Genomic DNA, 26,839 nt, shown 5'->3' on the forward strand with positions numbered 1-26,839 from the left:
TTGCAAGTCATATGTTTCAAATGAATGCGACATAATTTTGGTCAAACGCATCTCATTTAGGGACTATGACCACGTAACGGGACCTAAGTTAACGGCGCCGTCAATGACGATTTTTTCGGGTCGTTACAGATGGTATCAGAGGGTTGGTTGTAGGGATCTAGGATGTGCATTAGTGTGTCTGACAGAGTCGTTAGGATGCATTAGTGAATCTAGACTACAACCGGATAGTTAATCATTGCACTCTGACTTGCATTCGCTATAGATAGCACTTACTTGACTACTTGTGCATTATACTTGAATCTTTTTTAGGTGAACTTCTTAATGGTACCAAATTTCCATCATACGGACTCGTACTCTGCCACTTTCTGGTAACACACGTAAATTCAAGATTCGTACGCGTAAGGATGACGACGACTTCATTCGTTACACTAGTTCGTGAACTTTGTCTCCCAGGTTTTTATTCACCACCGTCCCAGCTTACTATCCACGAGTACTATAAAGTTACCACCACTATGGAAATCACTAACCACTATCAATGTTACACCGTAACCTTCACTATCTCCCACTTCTTATTGCTACCATCACTACTCTAGATGAGTATCATCATCACTGCTTATCACTACGATTTCGTACTACTCGTTATCATAATTCGTTATTCTTTTCGTACCTAAAGACATTATTGGTTGACTTAAACCGCATTGACGTGAACAATCGTTTATACACTTCCCTCGGGAAACGCTTCTTCAGAGTTGCACAAATTCTTTCGACGTCGTTACACTTTGTTCATTTTAAATCTTCACGATTACACGAACTTGATTCTATGGAGTGATGTGGGAATGGAGGTATGAGTTACATAATATAACGACACTCGATCAACGTAGTTATATTATGGTAAGTCATACCAAAGTTCTAATGACTCGTGATGGTGATTGGACTCAATCAACCTAATCACCATCATGTGCCATGTACATGACTTTATTTTTCCTTGTTGCCATCTAAAAACTTCGAGAATATTGATAACAACCATACCAAGGACACAACTTCGATTATTGTCGAATCATATTTATGCTTCTGAACGAATGACCAATTCTTTCAACTTCAAAACGTATGCTACATGTGTATACTATTTCATTTTCGCACAGTTTTATCGACGAACTAGAACATGCTTGATATGCTCACATCGAGGCGGAAACTTCTCTCGTATTACACTTGTACATCCGTATAAGGAAATCTTTTATCTAAATTCTCAATGGGGAGAGAGAGACTCTTCACGTTATACTAGTATTAGCCTCGAGGGTGAATAGTTCTAACAAACGTTTTCAGAAACCGATAAGAAACTTGTCCCAACAAACATTCTTCAGAAACCGACAAGATGGGAAAAACTTGTACAACTATACATTATAGGAATTCTATCTCGACACGATGTGCCTTTGTCATTTGTTTCGGATCGAGATGCTCGTTTCACTTCTAGATTTCGGAGTGCCTTACAAGAATCCTTGCGAACACGTTTAAACATGAGTACCGCGTACCATCCACAAACCGACGGACCAAGCAAACATACGATTCAAACCTTGGAAAACATATCACGAACTTGTATTGTTGCCTTTAATTGATTTCCTCTTACAATGATAATTATCATTCAAGTATTAACGCCGCACCTTTTCGAAACTTTATATAGCCGCAAATGTCGTTCTCCTATTCGTTGGACCGAAGTAGGTGACAATCAAACCACCGGACCCAAACTCATTCATGAAATAACCGTTAAGATCGTTCAAACCCAAGAGAGGCTCAAGACGGCCCGTAGTCGCCAAAAGAGCTATGCCGATGTTAGACGTAAACCTTTCAAATTCCAAGTGGGTAGCCGCATAACGTTAAAAATCGCACCTCAGAAAGGTGTAATCTGTTTTGGAAAACGTAGAACGCTAAATCCGCGATATTTTGATCCTTTTGAAATCTTAGAGCATATTGGACCCGTTGCTTACCGTTTCGAACTCCCAACTCAAACAAATTCCGTTCATCCTACATTCCGTGTATCAAACTTAAAGACGTGTCTTGCGAAACAAGAACTTGCTATCCTTTTCGATGAGCTTACTATCGACGACAACCATCACTTCCTAGGAGAACTATGAATGGTGAAACCAAACTTTAAAATAACGTAAAATCCCGACCGTCAAAGTTCGTTGGAATGCCCAAGGAAGTACCTTCACTCATTCGTAGAATTGGCAACGCAAGATTTTGAGGAAGAAACGACGACTACTACTTCCAACTAAATTTTGGGACAAAATTTCTTTTAAGGTGTAGGTAATGTAACATCCTGCCTTTTTTCGTTAAATTTATTTTAACACCGTCTTTTTTTTTAGATAATATCTTTCATTATCTAAATTCATATCCCCCGTTGATAAGTGTTTCCAATATTTTCCGTTATTTAATTTTAACATCTCCTGTTTATTCTCGCGTATTTAAAATAATTCGTTTAGTTAATTCAGGCGCATGTTTTAAACTCGAGGGACTAAAGTTCGCTAGTGGGCAAACTAGTTGACTAGGTCAACTAGTTACCCCACCATCTCCATCATTCATTCATTTCTTCCACCTTCCACCTCTTTACTACATCCATTTTCTCTTATTTTTTTCAAACAAAGATTCTTCATCCATTTCCAATCTAGCAATCAAAAATCAAAACGAATTGTAATTTTGTGATCCTTGCATCATCCTCTTCAATTTGGTACCAATTTTATAGCTTGGGGTAAGCTTTTCAAAATCTCTAATTTTCATAAATTAGATTTTTAGACTTGAAATAGTGTTAATTAGTGTCTATGGCTCATTGTGATGTCGTGTATGTAATTTGTATGCTCGATCTTGTTATTTGGTGTAACTAGCATGAACACTTGAAATGGGTTAGTTTAATCTTTGATTTTGATTTATTAAATGTTGTTAGATATTAAACCTATTGTGTTAAATGTGTTACTAGCATTATTAGCTTCAATTTGATATGTTGGTTGGCTTGGTAAGACCACATTAACATGATTATTGATTTCATGATTCTTGGTTAGGGTTTAATAGATTTTAAAACGAACTTTTGATGCATTAAATGCTTTGCAATGTTATTGGTAAGTGTTTAGTTGTATTGTATGCATAATTACCTTCAAAACGGCATACTATATGTGTACGTTTAACATCCGAATCATGAAATGCGTTTTACGAACTTGAAACTTTGGTAATGAACTTTTAATGATCATTCGACGAGGATATTGTTGTTGTAAATGATGAATTTGATTTACGAAACGTGTTTAATTGTATTCCTTGTCAAAATACCTTTCCAACGATGTATAATATGCGTTTTGGATGTTTCCGGATCATAAAATGTGTTGGGTGAAGTTTGGTTCGTGCACTTGTGAATTTTCTGCAACTTCAGCTGCCCAGTTGTTTGGACGCCGTCCAAAACCTTGGACGCCGTCCAGGCCTTCATTGCTGGACGTCGTCCAGCCATTTTGGATGCTGTCCAAATGAACTGCAGATTTCTGCTTTGCTTGGTCGTTTACCGTTTAATTCTAACTATGCTACGCACCTCCGATTAACATGAAACTTGGCCAACATGTTCATATATGATTACTAATTGAAGAAAAATTGTCCGAGACCCGACCCGAACACGTTGAATTTTTCGTTGACTTTGACCAAAGTTTGACTTTTAGTCAAACTTAACCAAATACTTATGCAATCGTTCTAATCTTCTTTTATACATAATTCTTGCATGAAACTTGACAATGTGACTCACATGCTATATAATCGAGTCGTAACGAGCCATAGGACTAATTGAACACATTTCGACCGACCTTGTGTCTTGCCCGGTATTGATATATCTTACTTGTTTAGGGCAAGACTAAATAACTTTCATGCACACGTTTACTTTGTGAAGTACCTTTATACTCGTGCACTCGAGGTGAGATCATAGTCCCACCTTTTCAACAACTTTTACTCTTAAAATTATGGGATGAGAAACATATACGTATCATACTTTTATACTTTGAACACAAGTACGAAAACAAACATTCCACAACGAGTTAGAACAAAAAGCCTCAATTCAATTATCATTAGTTACACTTGCAGGGTGTAAACGTGAACTTATGTTATGTGATCACATGGGCTTGACGAGCCCTCATTCGGACGGTTCGCTACCGTTAGCGGATGAAATATATTTTCGAGTATAGTGTATGTTCTAACACTACGTAACAGGGTACAAAACAGTTAAGTTTGATAATTGGGTGCTCGCGAACGTACTTTTGGAATGCAAACGATTTAGATAATCAACGTTATGGAAATACAAAATCTTGTGGTTCAAAACAATGTTTACAAATACACATATGATTTCACCAACGTTTTTCTTTGACAGTTTTCTATATGTTTCTCAGGTTCATACTTGGCTACTTGATACATGCTTCCGCACACTTTGATTACTTGCTTGGGGTCAAGCATACATGCATACGCTAGTGATAGCACCTTTGATTTCAACTTAAAGCATACATACTTACGCTATTTATAGCAAATCGTGATTTTCAACTTATATTATGTCGCAAGTCATTTCATATATACTTTATACTTTTGTAAACTTAAACTCTTTGTCGAACCGTTTGGTAACTTAAAACTTTGCAAGTCATACGTTTCAAATGAATGCGACATAATTTTGGTCAAACGCGTCTCATTTAGGGACTATGACCACGTAACGGGACCTAAGTTAACGGCGTCGTCAATGACGATTTTGTCGGGTCGTTACAAATTGGATTGCTCCCCCTTCGAACCTCATATCAGTATATTAGTATAATATAATATAAATATAATTCTTTAGTAAATAATAATCAATAGCTCACAACAAATCCAGAATGTAAGCAATTTTAGGATTTAAGTGTTAAGTTTTAAATTTTTAGACTTAATAAATAATTGTAAATGGTCGAGACATATATATTATTGAGCTATATTTTTTTGGAAGCTTTTGAATATTTGATTACGTACAAATGTATATCTTGCCAAGTCTCAATGTTCTACCCTAGTTGATAATAATTGCCGATGGCTAAAATCCTTTGAAAATCATTATCATGTAAATACAGTTGCCATTAAATACAGGGCGCCGAGATTAGGAGTTCGGCGTCTTCATTAAAGATATTTGAGCACGCGGTCTTCCTTTTCATTTTGCATGTATGCTTTGATCAAGATGATTTCTAATCTCTTGTTCCTTTGGGTAGATTGGTCACCTTCTTTAGTTTCTTGGTGCGAGTTTAGTTTGTATGTAGTTCATATTTTGTTGTTGTTGGTTGTTGGTGGTCATTTTTCATGTTGTGTGCATAAGTTGAGATTGTTGGTTTTGATTTAGCTCGGAAATTTGACTATTTGTAATTTTTAGGGGTTTCATGATTTTGATGAACTCCTTTGATTATAAAAGCTTATTCGTTTTTTTGTAAAAAAAATGGGCTACTTGTAAAGTGGACACTTATCCCGACATTAATCGGCAAAGCTGATCGAACACCTAAATTAATTAAAGTAAGTCTAATTAAATCGAACGATAATGCTTTGGCTCTTACAATGAAATTAATATCGGATTTAACAACCACTATCTATGTTAGATGATGATATGTCCTAACATGGGGTCCATATTATGTTTTCACTTGTTACAATGTGAAATTAATATCGAATTTAACAACCACTATCTATGTTAGATGATGATTAATTACTAAAGGTATGCTATGAAACAAACACCACTTAATAGACAAGTGGCTCTCATTTGTGGTCGAGGGAAACTTGTGCTATACTCCGAGGTTTGCTTAGACTGTTTCCAACCGATAACTCTTTATCACAATCCCTACATTATCCTTTATTGAGTTAAGGTTTGACTATTTTTATGTTTTTTTTTTTTTTTGGGTAATGGGTTAAACCCGGTGAAATTTTATTAAAAAAGAATGAAAACAATGAAATCAGCCCAACGCTACATCACAGCGAGGGCACAGACCAAAGACCAAAACCTTGAAACAAGGCTCGATACAACGAACCGAAACAAAAAGAAAACAGCCCTATTAATGAATATCCCAAATCTTCTTCATTCTCCTCACATGGACCGAGTCTTTAAACTTTAAAGACAAAAGCTTTAGGCGGACATTTGAGATAATTATTTGCGAGACTTGATCAACCGAACGAGCTTTGCTTTTGAAGTACCTCTTGTTCCTCTCTTGCCACATAAAATAAACGGAAGCAGCAAACACCAATTTTGTCACTACCACTCGAGTAACTCTCTTATGAACAACCGGTAACAAAATACCAACGATTTCCTTCCACTCATTTGAGGGAATATGAAACTGAATTGATTGCTTCAACTTATCCCAAACTTGATTCGAAAACCCACACTCAAAAAACAAATGATTGTGGGAGTCCATCTGCGTTTTACAAAGTAAGCAAATCGGGGCAGGAGCAGACACATGGACGTCCCACGTTCTAAGCATATCTTGAGTCTTGAGTTTTTCATTCATCAACAACCAAACCGTGAACGAATGACGGGGAATAGCTTGCGTAAACCAAACAATTGCATGCCAATTTACTTGAGGAGCTCTTTTTCGAATTGTATCCCAAGCTGAGTTTACAGAAAACTTACCCAAATTTCCATCTGAATTTCGCCACAAAACCTCATCTTGATCGCTGGAAATAACACATGATATATGATTCAACAAAGAATATTTTTGATTCCATTCAGCAGGCCATTTCCAGCCTGAAGAGTCCCATAAATCTGCAACAGTAGATGTCTCAGAAAAGCCTGCGCGAAAGATATCCCTCCGAGTAATTATTTCTGAAAGAGGATCAACATCATTCCATGTGTCAAACCAAGCTGACGTTTCCTCGCCACTACCAATCCTATGGATAATACACGGACGAATAGTATGTCGTAAATTTAGCATTTTCCTCCAACTATAGCTTGAAGTGGCTGGGATATCAACCTCCCAAATGCTTCGCTGTTTAAGGCTGTAAGAATGGATCCACTTCACCCATAGAGATTGTTTCCTCGTTATAACACTCCAAATATGGTACGACATTAGAGCTTTATTCCAAGACTTCAAAGATTTAATACCTAGCCCCCTTCTTTCTTTGGAACACATACATCCGGCCACTTGACTTTTGCTTTTCCACGTTTCATGTCTCCACTACACCATAAAAAGCCTCTGATCAACTTCTCAATATCTTTAATAACTGCATCCGGAAAAATGTAGACGGAACACCAATACACCTGCATTGAGGATAAGACAGAAACAATCAGTTGCAACCGTCCTGCAAAGGACAAAGATTTGTTCTTCCAATCTTCGATTCTATGCTTAACTTTCTCGATCAGCTCTTTACAATCTCTCTGATTTAACCTTGCTGAAACTATAGCGACTCCCAAATATTTGATAGGCAACTTTCCTTCCTCAAACGGCAGCATTCTAAGAATATTTGCTTTAGCACCATCCGACACGTTATAAAAAAAGCAGTACTCTTTGGAAGACTCGGAACCAGAACCGAACATCTCTTGAAAGAATCAAGAGCTTCGGCAATCACACTTATCGAACCAGAATTTGCAGAAGCAAATATAAAGAGATCGTCTGCAAAACAAACATTGATTAGCTCTTGCTCGCCACAATTTGGATGATACTTGAACTGATTCGACATGCGGATGTTTCTTTTAAGCATCAAAGTTAAAACCTCCATCACCAAAGTGAAAAGGTAAGGGGAAAGCGGATCCCCTTGCCTCAAACCCCGTTTACCTTTAAAGTATCCATGTAACTCCCCATTAATACTAATAGAGAACGATGTCGAAGTAACACAACTCATGATCCACTTTTCATTATCGGATTAAAACCAAACTGATGAAGAATAGTTTCTAGAAATCCCCAGTCAACAGTATCATACGCCTTCTGAATGTCAACTTTAAATGCACATCTGGACGGTCCCCTATCCAAATGATAATTTTTTATAATTTCCTGAGTGACCAAAATATTATTTGATATCCGCCTTCCAGGAACAAAAGCGGATTGGTTTTCACTAACCACATCATCAAGACACCCTTTAATTCTGTTCGTAATTACTTTACTAATGCATTTATAAAGAACATTACAACAAGAAATAGGGCGATAATCTGTAACCTTGGAAGGAGTAAGAACCTTAGGTAAGAGCGCAATGATAGTATGATTTAACTCCTTTAATAGCTTTCCATTATTAAAAAAATCCATAACTGCCAAAGTCACTTCCGGCCCCACGATGTCCCAAGCTTTTTTGAAAAACGTCGAAGAGTACCCATCCGGACCGGGAGATTTGTCAACCCCTATATCAAACATGGCATCCTTTATCTCAACTTCTGTGACTGGTCTAACCATCTCCAACGCATTTTGCTGACTAATTTGCTTCAAGAATAGGGAGTCAGGGTTTGGAATCTGATCACACATTTCGGCAGAACCCAAACAAATCTACATAGTGTTGAACAAACACTTCAGGAGTCTCCTTTCCTTCAACCATCTTATCATCTTTATTCATCACAGCGTGTATACGGCTACGTTTTGCTCTACCTTTTACCACCTTGTGAAAATAACCGGTATTGCTATCACCTTCCTTCAACCAAGTCACTTTAGATTTTTGTTTTAAAAACCGTTCTTCGTCAAATAGTGCATCATTAAATTCCTTTAGTTTTATAGTTGCAATCTCGCGAAGCTGATCAAAGTATGGATTAGCATCCAACGCAGATTAAACATGATCGAGCTCTTCACGAAGATCCACAACCTTTTTGTGCACATTCCCCTTGCTCCACATAAGTTTCCTCATTGGTTTTTTTAGCTCCCTTAACTTTTTTACGACGCAAAACATATTATGACCTTGAATGTCCTTTGCCCATTCTTCCATTACACATGCTTTAAAATCTTCATGGGAAGCTATGTAGTTACTAAATCGAAATGGCTTTCGATGAACCACTTCAGCAGCCGGAATTTTGAGCACAGCCGGGCTATGATCCGAGATTTGATACGGTTGAAATAAAGCATATGCATGCATATACTCGCTTAGGAACGCATCATTCACCATAACACGATCGATCTTTTTCAACATACCCGTATTCGTATTAGGACTTTGATTCCACGTAAATCGAAGCCCAATTTGATTAATATCCACCACCTGAATGTTATTTACACATTCATTAAATTCCCGCATCGCAATAGTGACTTTAGATCCTCCAGAAGATGAATCATCAAGGAACAATGATGCATTAAAATCACCTATTAGGACCCATGGGTGACTACCAACGAAACCCTTATGCATCTCTAAATCATGCCATAGCTTACGACGGGCAATATAATAGTTTGCCGCATAGACAAAAGAAGCATAAAAGCTGCTATTATCCGCAACAAGGCTAACTTGACAATGGACAACCTGTTTTGACACTGACAATACCATTACATTAACGATGTCAGGATTCCACCCTATAATGATCCTAGTACTACGATCACACAAATTGTTATTTGATGTCCACAACCAATGCGGGAGGACCTTTATACATGTATGGTTCAGCTTAGCAACATCTATATGAGATTCCAAAACTGCACAAAGACATAATTTATTACTGGCAATAACCTCACGAACCTCGTTTTGTTTCGGGACGCTGTTCAAACCCCGAATGTTCCACATTGCTAGACTAATCATTGAGACCGGTGTCCACGAGAGTGCTTGCCCCCTCAGCGTTAGTTAACACCGTAGTATTCACTTCTCCTTCATCAACTTCCAGATCAGTATCCTCATCAATGAGGACTTTTTCAGTGTCTTTGTTCTTATTATTGTCCTCTTCTGTAATAGTATTCAAGACATCAAAGGGGTTATCGATACTTACATTTTTTGGCTCAGGATCCTTACTAGTACTCACTGCATTTGCAGCCCCACCTGCTTTCGAGCTTAGCTCCTTGTTTACTGGTCTATAAATAAACTTTTGTTTTCCTTTTCCAACAACAAATCCATCAGCTTGTTTCTTCTTATTTTCAAATTTATTTTTGTCTATAACAATTGCCTTAGACATGTGTTTGGAAACAGGCTGAAAACCATCCAAATCCTTTATTTGAACCACCTCCTTATGAACATTCTTTGGACATTGGGAATCCCGATGTCCAAACACTTTACATTTAGAGCATCGAGGAGAGTTCCATTCATACTCCACCCTCACAACATCAACGAACTTAACACCTCCTTCCGAAGATGGAGTAGCGACACGAATAGTATCATTCAACTCTTTGGCTGCATCTAACTCAATCATAGCTCGAGCGTAATTAGGCCTTCCCCATGAATTCGTACACATGGTACTTGTATATGAGTCTAACATCATAGGTTTACCTATCTTCGAAGCTATAAGGCTCAAACCATCCTCATTAAAACCTACCATTGGAACATCGTGCATCTTGACCCACACTGGAACCTTTGGAATATCCTCTTTCGTTAAAGAAACATACGGAGACCATTTATTTAGCAAAATAGGAATTGTACGAATAATCCAAGGGCCAATTTCCAAAACATCCATCATCCCCTTTTCCGTTGAAAATTTGAAGAAAAAGAAACCATTAGCATTCATCATTGTTTTTTCAATTCCATATTTCCTCCAAACATTCATTACATAGTTTTGAACTACCAGGAACGCCACTCGTTTACCAAGAAAATAACCGTACAATGTGTTATTGTAACGGTTCATAGCTTCCATAACAGAGGACAAGGGGAGTTCCACATCACACTCACCATCATGTTCATGAGCCTATTCCATATATCTAAAGTTAACAGTTTTCTTCTGTTGCAAACCATTCACCATATCCATATACGAACCTTTCTTCAACATAGTCTCATCATCTTTTTTATTGACATGCACAGTTTCAATATCATGCCTGGGTTGACTCTTCAACCCAGTATACTGAAGGTATTTCGTATGCCCGAGAAACATATTAAATTAACGTGGCCACTATGTTATGATCCAAGTTGGGTCATACCCAATAACAAGCTTACCAACACTTTATATGTATTTATTTTAACGATTGGATTGTTAAGAAAATACGCGACACTTGGATTTTAGAAAATCGGTTCTCTAAAGTATTATCACTTGAGGTAAATTATTTGGATAATTTATATATAATTGTTTATAGGTTTAAATGATTATATTATGTTATATTTTATAAAAGGTTTATAAAATATAAGTAACATAAATAATGCATGGTTTTATTTAACAAGTTTTGTAATTTTATTTAACTAGTTTTATATATATTACACTTGTTATTTAAATGAATAAAAGGATGCAGTTTTTGGGACTCCTAGGTGTGATTTCCATGCTTGCTTCGTTACTTGGAACAAGATATTCCTTAAGCATGCTAGTCTCCTTTTAACCAATGCATTCCTTGACTCAAGAGAATAGAACAACAAGCAAAACACTTACAAAAAACTGCATTTTTTCTGCTGGAAAAGAGGCCTGCTGGCCGTGGCTGTTTAGAGGGAAAAGGAAGTGGTTTTGCATGATAATATTGTTTATCAAGTGTCCTAATTAAATCCTAACCAAAGTACTAGGTGTTGGTTATAATTTTGGGGTATAATCACTTGAGGTTTCATTGTTTTGAGGCTTCATTCAACATCATCTTTGGAGCTTGCTGCTGTCACACCCCCAAAATAGGGCCTAGGGTATTTGTGACTAATTATATCAAATCAAAGTTGTATATACGAGAACGACTCTATATGAGACGTTTTGAATAAAACATTTATTAATAAAACAGCGGAAGCATTAAAAGTTTTACATCAAATTTAAACTGAAATAATAATAATAGTCTTAATGCAAAGTAAATGTAATGAAATGAAGACTCCACGTAGCAGCATTCAATTCATCAGGTAGCAATCATGGCAATCATCTTATTCGTCACCTGAGACAAAACATGCTTAAAGTGTCAACCAAAAAGGTTGGTGAGTTCATTAGTTTATCAAAATCAATCATTTTCGTTATAATAATAGGCCACAAGATTTCAGTTTCATAAATATCCGTACACTAGCAAGTGTATAAAAGCATTCTATAAGTTGTAGGCACCCGGTAACAAGCCTTAACGTTCATGTTTTATCCTCTGAAAGTACACCGAATCAGGTGTGTTATATAAACCTCGAAGTACTAAAGCATCCCATAGTCAGGATGGGGTTTGTCAGACCCAATAGATCTATCTTTAGGATTCGCGCCTACCGTACATAGACAAGTAGTTTAATGTTACCAAGCTAAGGGTATATTTCTGGTTTAAACCCACATAGAATTAGTTTTAGTACTTGTGCCTATTTCGTAAAACATTTATAAATCAGCGCATGTATTCTCAGCCCAAAAATATATATAAAAAGGGAGCAAATGAAACTCACCTTAAATAGCAGTTGAAGTATTCCACGCAAGAAATGAAAGTAAAGCAAGTAAGTGACCGAGATATCAACTAGAAGTAGTTCTTTAAGAGAGAAATGAGAGATTAAGGTGTAAGTTTGAAATGAGAAATGTATGTGGTATTTATAGTTGAAAATGTTAGGTAAAAAAAAATAAAATAAAATAAGTAAATCTTAAAAGTTAAAATAAGAAAAATTATTTTGTATTTTTATTAAAAGTAATTCTTAAAAGTTAAAATAAGAAAAAGTAGTTTGTATTTTTATTAAAAGTAAAATCTTAAAAGTTAAAATAAGAAAAAGTAGTTTGTATTTTTATTAAAAGTAAAATCTTAAAAGTTAAAATAAGAAAAAGTATTTTGTATTTTTATTAAAAGTAAATTTTAAAAGTTAAAATAAGAAAAAGTAGTTTGTATTTTTATTAAAAGTAAAATCTTAAAAGTTAAAATAAGAAAAAGTAGTTTGTATTTTTATTAAAAGTAAAATCTTAAAAGTTAAAATAAGAAAAAGTATTTTGTATTTTTATTAAAAGTAAATCTTAAAAGTTAAAATAAGAAAAAGTAGTTTGTATTTTTATTAAAAGTAAAATCATAAAAGTTAAAATAAGAAAAAGTAGTTTGTATTTTTATTAAAAGTAAAATCTTAAAAGTTAAAATAAAAAAAAGTATTTTGTATTTTTATTAAAAGTAAATCTTAAAAGTTAAAATAAGAAAAAGTAGTTTGTATTTTTATTAAAAGTAAATCTTAAAAGTTAAAATAATAAAAAGTAGTTTGTATTTTTATTAAAAGTAAATCTTAAAAGTTAAAATAAGAAAAAGTAGTTTGTATTTTTATTAAAAGTAAATCTTAAAATAAAAGTAGTTTGTATTTTTATTAAAAGTAAATCTTAAAAGAAAAAGTAGTTTGTATTTTTGTATTTATTTATTAAAAGTAGATATAGTTTTGATTTTTTTTTTTGTATAAAATTCTAAAAAAAAAATTTGTTTAATATATTTCTAAGAACATTTAACATTTTATTTCTATATTTGTTTAATTATTAAATACGAATTTTATATAAAAATTATTATTATATTTAGTTTTTATAAAAATTAAAATTTATGATTATTAATTTATAGTTTTTATTAGTTTTATAAATGTTATAATATTATGTATTATTTAGTTAATTATATATTCTATTAACTAAATAACAAAAGTAATATAAATATTATATATATATATATATTCATTGATGTAATTATGTTATATTATATATCATAATCTTATTTATAATATTTATAATTATATTATTTATTTTAAGCGTACGTTTATTCGGTCAACGTTAAATTTATTCGTATATAACAACTCTAGGTATTTTAGTAAAATCGGAAGTCGAAAAGTGAGGGTTGTTATAGTACCTACCCGTTAAAATAAATTTCGTCCCGAAATTTAGTTTTTGCCATCAATCAGCGTTGTTCGTACCTAAACGAGGATATTTACGTTTTATCTGGTCTTCACGTTCCCAGGTAGGTTCGGGGCCTTTCGTGAATTTCAACGGATAGAATATTGTTCTGTTTCATGCATTTAAATAATACGAACCCTAATTTCTTACAGGTTCTTCTATAAAGTGCATTTTATCATTAATGCGGAGGTTATCTAAAGGATTAATAAGAGTGTCATTTGACTAGGTTATCCTCAAAAGGGATGATGGTGTTATACGAGCATTTTAGTAAACTGAACACATGAAATGTGTTATGAATAGTATTGAGCTTATTTAAAACTTTGAGTGTTTATGTCACAATATTAGGGTAGACAAAACAGAGAGTAGTTCATGAAAATTATAGTCATGAAGTTTGATAGAGATCATCATTGTTTACAACAAGAATATTGTAATGATGAATATAAGTTGAAAAAATAAAGTTTTATCACTACTGAATAATATGGATAAAACAATTTGATTATAGGAAGCGTATAAACGAAGCTATTGTAAAAGAGTGAATGAGAAATTAAATGTTCGCCTTAACTTTTGACGTAGTCACGATTGATTTTTGGAATTCAAGGGATTAAAGGAAATCTTCGTAATCCATAAGATTTGATTCTCCGGTAATTAAGGAATTTGAAATTTTCTTTGACTAAATGAGGTGAATTGCTTCAATTGTTGTGTTTGGAATTTTGCTTTAAATTAGTTTCTTCCGTTTCATTATCTTCACCACTTCTATACTTTCTTCCTCAATTCATACTTCCAAAGATTGTGAGAATGCTCCATCCAGTTCTTATCCTGGATATTTTTCTGACTATCATTTCAGTCATTCTTCTTTTTCATTTACCACCAGAGGAATTTGTTTTCTTCTACTATTACCTTGGGGTTATAGTGTTTTTAATTCTCCCATGTCTTTACGTTGCAATACGTATTGATATACACGGTTTGTAATTTCGGTATCGTTATCGGGCTACATATTTTCCCTTATATGTCAGAGCTCTTTGCCTTTTTATTCTCCTCTCGACTCTAAGTAAAGCGAGTAATGGTCCAGAATTTGTAGGTATGAAGTTTCGAATAGACCTATTGTTCTAAGCGTAATATCACGATTTGATTTGGTAAATTACCAGAATTACTGAGGATAGAACTATCAAAAATATATTTTCTTGATATGTTAAGAGATTAAGTAGAATGTAAGAGTCGTGTAACATGGCAAATGATGATTATAAAGTCTATGAATCATCATCTTCCATTAAAAATTTAGCATGACTTACTGTAATATAATCACGTTGGCCTGACGTCATTATATTATACTAACTCATGCTTCAATTCTCAACACTACTTCAAATCATTCAAAATTTGAATTTAAATTTTACGAAATATAGAAACTTAAACAGTTTTCCTTTATGATGTAATAAAGATATTGCAAAGAGATAATTAATTGCGGACAAGAATCGTTATGAAGATATCTTTAGAAATATCGAGGATATTTATAACGAAAGATACGATGATATTTTAGAATTTCTAAAATCGATGGATAATGAAGAAATTCTTCTGTAAGGATTTAGAATGCGTAAAAAGATCTTCTGTGATTTCCTTCAGAAATCGAATCATCTAGATTCTTTGGTTATAGGTTTAGTCCTTGGGATTTGTCCTTGGTCTCCTTCATGTTTTGCTCAATCCGTCTTTCAATACCAGATATTCTTTTAAGCTTTTCCAACACACAATTCTTTATTATCAAGCTTCTGGTCATTAAGGCCATCTACAGCTTTTGCTGCTTCATCAGCATTCTCAAGGTTAACTGATCTGAATCATTGATTATCAATCTGATATATTTTCAAGGATTTTGAAGAATGTACAATGTAATATATTAATGTGAATGTTAGATATTTCTTGGGTATTACCTACCCGTTAAAATATTTTCACAATTAACAGTTTGTACAAAAGAATTTTTAAATACAATCTTTATGAAAATATACATACATATATATTTTCTTCAGATGTAATTATGGATTTAATAAGTTAATATAATATTAAACTCATTTGATTTACGGTTGAAACGAGAATAAATAATCTCCAAAACTTTAGAGATTACATAATCGTCGCGGAATATTTCTTTAATGAAGTTATGAATCAATACTTCATCGTTCATTGTTATTAATATACCTCAGTAAATGATGTTAATGCTCGTGGATTTCTTGTGAAATTCATAAGGCATAAATGATGTTTTCGAGAAATTTTCGAGTACATCGAAAAATAGGAGTGTAAAATCACACATGCATTTGAATAATAAACTTAGTTTATTATGAAATGGAGTTTATTGTACTGAAGCAGTGATTAATGATTGTTAAGTCATTAACGAAGTATGTACATCATAGCGTATTAGTGATATGAATTAACCAAGTAGTACATACTAGTTAAGATTCACACGTAATAGTTTAGTACGAAAAGATTTATTATTGTTCCAAACCATATATATATAAAGTATACATATATAATTCTTCAGGAAGAATGAGTCAATACATCTTAACTCATTATTACTAATATTCCTTAGTATCTATGGGCGTATGATGTCGATGTTTGAGGTACCGATTATGATGTTGAGACGTGGGATGCTGATGTTGTTGTTGGTGAAGCTGATGCTGTTGGTGGTGATGCTGATAGTACTGGTGGTGCTGGTGCTGATGTTGGTGCTGCTTGTGGTACTTGGTTAGTAAGTGTGAGCCTAGCTACCAAATCGCGCACTATTTCCTCCAGGGTTTCTACTTTACGCTCGAGTCTATGGATTTGTTCTACCCATTCCTCTGTAAGGTTTGTCAATTCTTGATATTTAGTTCGAAGTCTTATAACTTCTTCTAATAACCCTTTCTGGTTAGAATTCGGGAGTAGAGGACGAATATTGTCGTTGGTTACATCGAGTCGACCTTCGAGGCAGAAAATCCTTGCGAAAAGAGTGAAAACGGTATTGCGAACAGGTTCGCCAGTAAGAGGATCGAGTACTCCGATGTTTGGTGGTAAGTTTGGCTCGTGATAAGGAGTACCTTCTTCATTTATCCATAGGGTGAGTATTTCGTAAACCCATCCCCATTTTCTAAAGAAATCACGGTAATTGATCGGTGGGTGTGCTCCTGTCACGCTATCTTTGGAGCTAGAAGAACTTGAGGAATTAGGTGAGAAATCCATATTATGTGTTTGGAATAGGGTTTGATATGAAATGGGTGTTGAATATTGAATGATATATTCATCTCCTTGAATACGTATATATAGCAGAAAGATTTCCGTAATTTATGGAGGAAATTTAGGAAAAGTGTTAGACAAGGTCTATTGGGAATAGATATGCTAAGATATGATTTGTCTATACTCTAATAATGGCAGTATGACGTGTCGAGATTATAAAATGATAAGTATGTAATCTAATAATCTTTCGATTAAAGACTTTCAATTCGTATACTATGATAACCCAATGACATTTCCCGGTTCGCAAACCGATGCATAAAGGCATAAGGCATATAGGTTCGTGATATAACAGGGAGTTATATACGTTTGAGTTTGAATTATAGGAGTTTCAAAAATCTTGGATAATATTTCATGTAATACATATGTAATACACAAAACCAGGATAGATGACTAGGTGAGTTGTTCTTAATAAGTTCACCACTTATTAAGTGCGTAAGTGACTAAGTGTTGTATGATCACTATAGTCAGGTTTGATATTGTGCACCATACCCAAACATCTATGCCACCGCCGAGTCACTTGAATGATCAATTGTTACCGGTTGGCCCAGGAATTCTCGACCAAAATCTAAGTTTGGCATTCGAAATCCACAAGCGTCCCATAGTGGTATCAAGGATCACCTTAGGCCTTAAGTAGCATTGACGTTCGAGTAATTTCACATTATCGTGTATGTTATAATCTTAAGATTTAAATATAGTTTCTAAGGTATAGTGTAGCATTTATCAATTAAAGGCAACAATTAAAGGCACTATGGTCAAGGAAAGTTGTAGTCCTACATTGCTAAGGTACCTAATTGTATAAGGCACACACAAAATGCAATCCTGGTTCTCTACAACAACCTGCTCTGATACCAATCTGTCACACCCCCAAAATAGGGCCTAGGGTATTTGTGACTAATTATATCAAATCAAAGTTGTATATACGAGAACGACTCTATATGAGACGTTTTGAATAAAACATTTATTAATAAAACAGCGGAAGCATTAAAAGTTTTACATCAAATTTAAACTGAAATAATAATAATAGTCTTAATGCAAAGTAAATGTAATGAAATGAAGACTCCACGTAGCAGCATTCAATTCATCAGGTAGCAATCATGGCAATCATCTTATTCGTCACCTGAGACAAAACATGCTTAAAGTGTCAACCAAAAAGGTTGGTGAGTTCATTAGTTTATCAAAATCAATCATTTTCGTTATAATAATAGGCCACAAGATTTCAGTTTCATAAATATCCGTACACTAGCAAGTGTATAAAAGCATTCTATAAGTTGTAGGCACCCGGTAACAAGCCTTAACGTTCATGTTTTACCCTCTGAAAGTACACCGAATCAGGTGTGTTATATAAACCTCGAAGTACTAAAGCATCCCATAGTCAGGATGGGGTTTGTCAGACCCAATAGATCTATCTTTAGGATTCGCGCCTACCGTACATAGACAAGTAGTTTAATGTTACCAAGCTAAGGGTATATTTCTGGTTTAAACCCACATAGAATTAGTTTTAGTACTTGTGCCTATTTCGTAAAACATTTATAAATCAGCGCATGTATTCTCAGCCCAAAAATATATATAAAAAGGGAGCAAATGAAACTCACCTTAAATAGCAGTTGAAGTATTCCACGCAAGAAAGGAAAGTAAAGCAAGTAAGTGACCGAGATATCAACTAGAAGTAGTTCTTTAAGAGAGAAATGAGAGATTAAGGTGTAAGTTTGAAATGAGAAATGTATGTGGTATTTATAGTTGAAAATGTTAGGTAAAAAAAATTAAAATAAAATAAGTAAATCTTAAAAGTTAAAATAAGAAAAATTATTTTGTATTTTTATTAAAAGTAATTCTTAAAAGTTAAAATAAGAAAAAGTAGTTTGTATTTTTATTAAAAGTAAAATCTTAAAAGTTAAAATAAGAAAAAGTAGTTTGTATTTTTATTAAAAGTAAAATCTTAAAAGTTAAAATAAGAAAAAGTATTTTGTATTTTTATTAAAAGTAAATTTTAAAAGTTAAAATAAGAAAAAGTAGTTTGTATTTTTATTAAAAGTAAAATCTTAAAAGTTAAAATAAGAAAAAGTAGTTTGTATTTTTATTAAAAGTAAAATCTTAAAAGTTAAAATAAGAAAAAGTATTTTGTATTTTTATTAAAAGTAAATCTTAAAAGTTAAAATAAGAAAAAGTAGTTTGTATTTTTATTAAAAGTAAAATCATAAAAGTTAAAATAAGAAAAAGTAGTTTGTATTTTTATTAAAAGTAAAATCTTAAAAGTTAAAATAAAAAAAAGTATTTTGTATTTTTATTAAAAGTAAATCTTAAAAGTTAAAATAAGAAAAAGTAGTTTGTATTTTTATTAAAAGTAAATCTTAAAAGTTAAAATAATAAAAAGTAGTTTGTATTTTTATTAAAAGTAAATCTTAAAAGTTAAAATAAGAAAAAGTAGTTTGTATTTTTATTAAAAGTAAATCTTAAAATAAAAGTAGTTTGTATTTTTATTAAAAGTAAATCTTAAAAGAAAAAGTAGTTTGTATTTTTGTATTTATTTATTAAAAGTAGATATAGTTTTGATTTTTTTTTTTGTATAAAATTCTAAAAAAAAAATTTGTTTAATATATTTCTAAGAACATTTAACATTTTATTTCTATATTTGTTTAATTATTAAATACGAATTTTATATAAAAATTATTATTATATTTAGTTTTTATAAAAATTAAAATTTATGATTATTAATTTATAGTTTTTATTAGTTTTATAAATGTTATAATATTATGTATTATTTAGTTAATTATATATTCTATTAACTAAATAACAAAAGTAATATAAATATTATATATATATATATTCATTGATGTAATTATGTTATATTATATATCATAATCTTATTTATAATATTTATAATTATATTATTTATTTTAAGCGTACGTTTATTCGGTCAACGTTAAATTTATTCGTATATAACAACTCTAGGTATTTTAGTAAAATCGGAAGTCGAAAAGTGAGGGTTGTTATAGCTGCTGTCCAGTTTTTGGGTTGCAAAAGGAGTGGATTCCAAGCTTAGTTTGCTAGCTCATTAAGGTTCTAAAGCCTAACTAGCTTAAAGGGTGCTGTTGGTGCATCAAAGATTTAGGATTTTACACTCTTGTTCATCATCTTCATCATCATTTTAACCTCCTAACTTGGAGAAGGTATAACATCTAAACTCTCTTGTAGTTTGTAAGTATATTAAACAACTTGATCCTTGTGGGATTTAACTTTAAATTGGTTAAAGTTTAACAAGTTCTAAAATGGTAATACTTTATGCTTCCGCTTAATTTGATCTTTAAATGTTTCAAGTATGTTTATGAACTTGTTAAATCCCAACAATGGTATCTAGAGCCGAAGTTGTTGAAATATGCTTCGAGATGATTTTTAAACTCACTATATATTTTGCATTTTATGTACATGCATGATTGTAAAATGCAAAAATTTATGGTTTTGGGTGGGTTTATTATATGGCCGAATTTATGGAGTTCCAAAAGTGGGTTTGGTTCTTCCATTTGGTTCATACTTGGTTATATGTTAAAGTTCACAATCTAAGCCTTGACCTTGTGTTTGGTTACATGCATGGTTGATTTATATTTATTCAATTGGTTTGTAATAATATTTATTCATTTGGCATGTAATAATTCATTTGGTTATGTAATTTATTTTATATTTGGTATGTAAAATAGATTAGGTTGTAATTTCTTTTTTTAGACAAAAATGTATTAGGATATATTTTGTAAATTGATGAAGATAATGAAGACTTGAAGAACACATGAAGAAGCATTTGGATGCAAGATTAAGTGGGAGATTTAAAATCTCCTACTTTGTGTAATTACCCCTTACCCGGTGGCATTTTGTTTTCGGCTAAACAAAATGCTTACCAAAAGGCTTGATTGTGAACATGTTGTTTTGCATGCTTGGTTGTTTATTGTATGATTGTAGATTGTATGTATGCTACAAGTTAATCACACAAGTTAACAACAAACTAAAATGATAATTTAATTGGTTAAATTTAACATTATTGACACATGCAAAACTACAATTTAATTGGTTAAATTGAAATGGCAAAAGACGTTAATAAATGGTTATTATGAACTAGAAACGGATTGCACATATAAAATGGTTTATATCAAAGTAATAAAATTGGCATTGTTACATGACATGAAAATGGATTTTCATAAGAACCATACACTAAATGCATGTTGGTGTATGGCATAAAAGTTTTCTCAAACTAGAAATAATGAAAACTTAAAATCCCTTTAACAAACAAGGTAAACAAGTTAAACGCCATCCTTTTATGTGACACTTAGACATATTAGGGAACTCATGATGGGATAAAGGTCACCTAACCATCATGAACAAACTAATATGATTAAGGTGAATTTCGTATGCTTGTGGGATAAAGGTCACCTAACAACTTGCATGTTAAGTTTACACGTTTACACAAGTAGGACAACTTGATTTGGAAATCATGAACTTAGGGTCACCGAAGCATGATGAACAAATAGGCGTTGATGGGATAATATGCCATGCAAAAGGATTGCATGATCCCATAACTTAGAAGTTGCAAAAGGATTGCAATTGTCATATAATGACTACCTAGCTAAATCAAATGACGGGATAAAGGTCACCTAATCGAAATTTGGTTTACCGTTGGATTCAAAAATTTAATAAATATCAATTGGATTTAAAGGGTATTGATTGTTAAATTAAAATCGATACTTAAATGAACTTTGTTAAATTTTGTAGATGGCCGCCAATAACAACAACATGCAAAACGCACCTATTAACTTGAACAACCTATCGTTAAGGTCTCTCCTCGAGAAAGACAAACTCAACCATACGAACTTTATGGATTGGTTCCGCAATCTTAGGATTGTCCTCAAACTTGAGGATAAGGCGTATGTGTTGGAAGACCCCATTCCCGATTCGGTGCAAGTCGCTTACCTAATGCTTGGGACTATGATACCCGAACTCCAAAAGGATTTCGAGCATCATACTGCATACGACATGATCACGCAATTGAAGGAGATGTTCCTTCAACAAGCACGTGTCGAGCACTTCGAGACCGTTCGAGCGCTTCATGCATGTCATATGGACGACTCCCAATTCGTTTCATCTTATGTCCTCAAGATGAAAAGCCTCATTGATTGCGCAAACCGTCTTAATCTCAACATATCTAATGAGCTAGCCACGGATCTTATCCTAAACTCCTTGTCAAAGAGGTTTGACCAATTTGTAATTAATTACAATATGAATGGGATGGATAAGACCATTGGCGAACTTCATGGCATGCTTAGGACGGTGGAAACTAGCATGGGTAAGAGGGCTTCACCCGTGCTAATGATCAATGATGGTGGGTCCAAAGGTAACAACACCTCTAAGCCAAAAGCGGCTAAGAGGAAAGGACCCGCCCATCAAGGCAAGGGAAAGGGGAGGATGGTTACCCCAACCAAAAACAAGAACAAGAAGCAAAAGGTTGCCGGACAAGCAAACCCCAAGGAAGACCCGTGCTTCGGTTGCGGTGAAATGGGTCACTGGAAACGCAACTGCCCGGTCTACCTTAAGGATTTGAAGGAAAAGAGGGATGCGGGGCAAACCTCAGGTAATATATATATGGTATATATAGAGCTTTGTATTACTTCTTCTAATACATGGGTATTAGACACTGGATGTGGAACTCACATTTGCAATTCTTTGTAGGGGTTCAAAAGAAGTAGCAAGCAAACGGGAACATCAAGTCTCTTTATGGGTAATGGAGCCAAAGTGCAAGTGAAGGCTCAAGGAGACTTTGTATTAAAGCTTCCAAGTGGTTTGGAACTTATTTTGAACAATGTTTTGTATGCACCGAATTTATGTCGAAACATTATTTCAGTTTCTCGTTTAAAACAATGTGGGTTTTATCTTAATTTTGTTAATGATGATATCCATGTTTATTTAGATAATGTATTCTATTTTAAGGCTTTGCCTTCAAATGGAATTTATGAATTGGTTCATGATGACACATCATCTAGTAGCTCAATATACCATACTAGCACCAAGAAACTCAAAAGGGATTTGAGTGATTCCTACTTATGGCATTGTCGCCTTGGTCACATAAACAAGAATCGAATGCATACACTCCAAAAGAATGGCCTTTTGAAATCAAATGAACTAGACTCGTTTGATGTATGTGAATCTTGTTTACAAGGCAAAATGACTAAAGCACCTTTCAAAGGGACCTACGAAAGGGCTAAGGACTTATTGGGATTAATACATTCGGATGTATGTGGACCCTTTAAGCCCATAACTAGGAATGGTGAAAGATACTTCGTTACTTTCATTGATGACTTCAGTCGTTTCGGATATGTCTACTTGTTAAGACATAAGGACGAAACTTTTGAAGTATTCAAAGAGTATCAAAACGAAGTACAAAATCAACTCAATAAGACAATCAAGGTACTTCGTACCGATAGAGGAGGTGAATACCTAAGCGATGCCTTCCAAGATCATCTTAGAAGTTGTGGGATTATCTCGCAACTTACTCCACCCGGGACACCACAGCTTAATGGTGTGTCCGAAAGGAGGAACCGAACCCTAATGGATATGGTTCGATCTATAATGGCTAGAAGCTCGTTACCTCTATCATTTTGGGGTTATTGTCTATGCCCCGCGGCTCGTATTTTAAATATGGCCCCAACCAAGAAAGTGGAACGAACACCTCATGAGATGTGGTTTAGAAAACCTCCATTTCTATCATACTTAAAGGTATGGGGATGTGAAGCTTACCCTAAGTGTTACGTCCCCAATAAGTTAAATGCTCGATCCACGAAGTGTATCTTCATAGGATATCCCAAGGATGATATGGGATACTATTTCTATGATCCATCCGAGCAAAATGTGTTTGTTGCTCGGAAGGCTGAATTCCTTGAAACTAAGTTCCTAATGGAAGGTGATAGTGAAAGGAAGATAGATCTTGAGGAGGTTCAAGATCAAGTAGATGATACACAATTGGTTGACACTAGCACTCAACATGAAAATGTTGAGAATGATCAAATGGATGATCAAAATATATAAGACATTCACAGATCTGGTAGGATTAGTAATCCACCTGAGAGATATGGGTTTCTCATGGATGGTTGCTATGTGGTTGATTTGGATGAACCAACAAACTACCAAGATGCTTTATCAAGGATTGATAAAGATAAATGGCAGGAAGCCATGAACGCTGAGATGCAATCCATGTATGACAACCAAGTTTGGGAACTTGTTGAACAACCTACTGGCTCAAGGCTAGTTGATTGTAAATGGCTTTTCAAAATGAAAACCGACATACATGGAAACTTGGATACATATAAAGCTAGACTTGTAGCAAAAGGTTTCACTCAAACTCAAGGGATTGACTATGATGAAACTTTTTTACCTGTGGCAATGTTAAAGTCTATTAGGATATTACTTGCCATTGCTGCTCATTATGATTATGAAATATGGCAAATGGATGTCAAGACCGCTTTCCTAAATGGACATCTTGAGGAAGATGTCTATATGGTTCAGCCTGAAGGTTTTGTTGATCCAAAATATCCTAAAAAGTATGCAAGTTAAAGAAGTCAATCTACGGATTGAAACAAGCATCTAGAATGTGGAATCATCGTTTTAATGAGGAAGCCAAGAAATTTGGCTTCATTAAAAATGGTGATGAAGCTTGTGTATACAAGAAGGCTAGTGGGAGCACAATCATGTTCCTTGTACTATATGTGGATGATATATTGTTATTTGGAAATGATATTCCTGCAATGCAAAGTGTTAAAACTTGGCTAAGTAAATGCTTCTCCATTAAGGATCTTGGAGAAGCACAATACATTTTGGGGATTGGGATCTACAGGGATAGATTCAAGAAACTGATAGGTTTGTATCAAAGTGCATACATTGAAAAGATCTTGAAAAGATTCAAGATGGAGAACTCTAAGAAAGGTTTGGTACCTATTCAAAAGGGAACACTTCTCAGTTCATCTCAGTGCCCTACCACGAAAGATGAACCGGAGAGAATGAAGAAAGTCCCATATGCGTCAGCCATTGGGTCAATTATGTATGCAATGATATGCACTAGACCGGATGTGTCATGCGCTCTTAGCCTAACAAGTAGATACCAGAATAACCCAGGGAACAGTCATTGGATTGCTGTCAAAAGTATATTGAAATACCTTTGAAGGACTAAGGATATATTTCTGATATATGGGTCTGGTGAGGAGGAACTCACTGTAAAAGGTTACGTGGATGCGAGTTTCCAAACTGATCGAGATGATTCTCGATCACAATCCGGTTATGTCTTCACGTTAAATGGAGGTGCGGTCTCTTGGAAGAGTTCAAAACAGGGTGTTGTTGCTTTATCCACTACAGAGTCAGAGTACATCGCCACATCATTGGCAGCTCAGGAAGCTGCATGGATGAAGAAATTTATCGACAACTTAGGAGTAGTCCCTTCCATTCAGGACCCTCCTGAGATCTTTTGTGACAACGAGGGTGCGATTGCTCAAATCAAAGAACCTCGTGCTCATCAAAAGACCCGTCACATTGAGCGGAGATTCAACTACATAAGGGATGAAGTTGAAAAGGGAAAGATATGTATTCGCAAAGTTCACACAGATCTTAATATAGTGGATCCTCTCACGAATCTCTTACATGGATCAAAACATGCAGGACATGTTTGTGCATTAGGACTTCGATATTCTAGTGATTGGTCATGATCTATTTTAAGTATTGTAATGGAACGAAATTGTTCAAACTCATTAATATAATTATGGCATTAATTTATTTTGAGTAATGTTCCTATTTTGCATATTTTATCCATGAATAAGTAATTATTCTAAATTCCGTAGTCGATCACATTTGTGGGAGCAAGTGTGAGGTTTAGACTATTATGAACTTGGATTGGTATACATTCACGGGATGAATGTGGGGCAAGGCTGCAACTAAGGTTCATAGATATTTGTGGGATACAAATATTGGAAGACCCGCTCTCAAGATTTACTAAATGGAGCCTTTGTGGTTGATCACACGTAATCTTGAGTAAAGGCGAATATCATTGTATCCTCTGACCTGAGATACATATTGGGTTCAGATATTTACCAAGTATTGTGCCTTGATTCTTTCCTTCGCTATTCTGAAATATGGTAGTTCATAAGGAAGAGCTCAGGTATAATGCAAGGTGTATATTTAGGACGTATGTAGTCAAGATGGGATTTGTCCCTCTTATTCGTTAAGAGTCGGATGTCTAAGGCCTGATAAAGTTAAACCTAAAAGGGAGTGATCACTCTGTATCCCTTGGATTTAACATGACATCTAGGATGAAAGGATATAATGAAAAGATTCACCTATTCATATTCGAGATGGGAACTCGAAAAGGATGATGTTATTGAATGGCACAAAGTCATAACATACTGGGGTGATGGACGGTCGTTAGGTGGTATCCATCACTTGCATTAATTTCTTATGTTTCTCGTGCAAGTGGGAGATTGAAGGTATTTCGTATGCCCGAGAGACATATTAAATTAACGTGGCCACTATGTTATGATCCAAGTCGGGTCATACCCAATAACAAGCTTACCAACACTTTATATGTATTTATTTTAACGATTGGATTGTTAAGAAAATACGCGACACTTGGATTTTAGAAAATCGGTTTTCTAAAGTATTATCATTTGAGGTAAGTTATTTGGATAATTTATATATAATTGTTTATAGGTTTAAATG

The 26,839-nt window shown here is 34.0% G+C and overlaps 2 protein-coding genes across 2 annotated transcripts; both read right to left on the reverse strand.

Moving 5' to 3' along the window:
* Window positions 1-6,059: 6,059 nt before the first annotated feature.
* LOC139841775 (uncharacterized) lies at window positions 6,060-7,067 on the reverse strand. Its single transcript, XM_071831979.1, has one exon. The coding sequence runs from the start codon at window positions 7,065-7,067 to the stop codon at window positions 6,060-6,062; it is 1,008 nt and encodes a 335-aa protein (XP_071688080.1).
* A 2,618-nt stretch (window positions 7,068-9,685) lies between these two features.
* LOC139841776 (uncharacterized) lies at window positions 9,686-10,732 on the reverse strand. Its single transcript, XM_071831980.1, has one exon. It carries the CDS (start codon window positions 10,730-10,732, stop codon window positions 9,686-9,688), a length of 1,047 nt encoding a protein of 348 aa, XP_071688081.1.
* Window positions 10,733-26,839: the final 16,107 nt, after the last annotated feature.

Source organism: Rutidosis leptorrhynchoides, chromosome 4 (assembly GCF_046630445.1).
Source record: "Rutidosis leptorrhynchoides isolate AG116_Rl617_1_P2 chromosome 4, CSIRO_AGI_Rlap_v1, whole genome shotgun sequence".
NCBI classification, from domain to species: domain Eukaryota; kingdom Viridiplantae; phylum Streptophyta; class Magnoliopsida; order Asterales; family Asteraceae; genus Rutidosis; species Rutidosis leptorrhynchoides.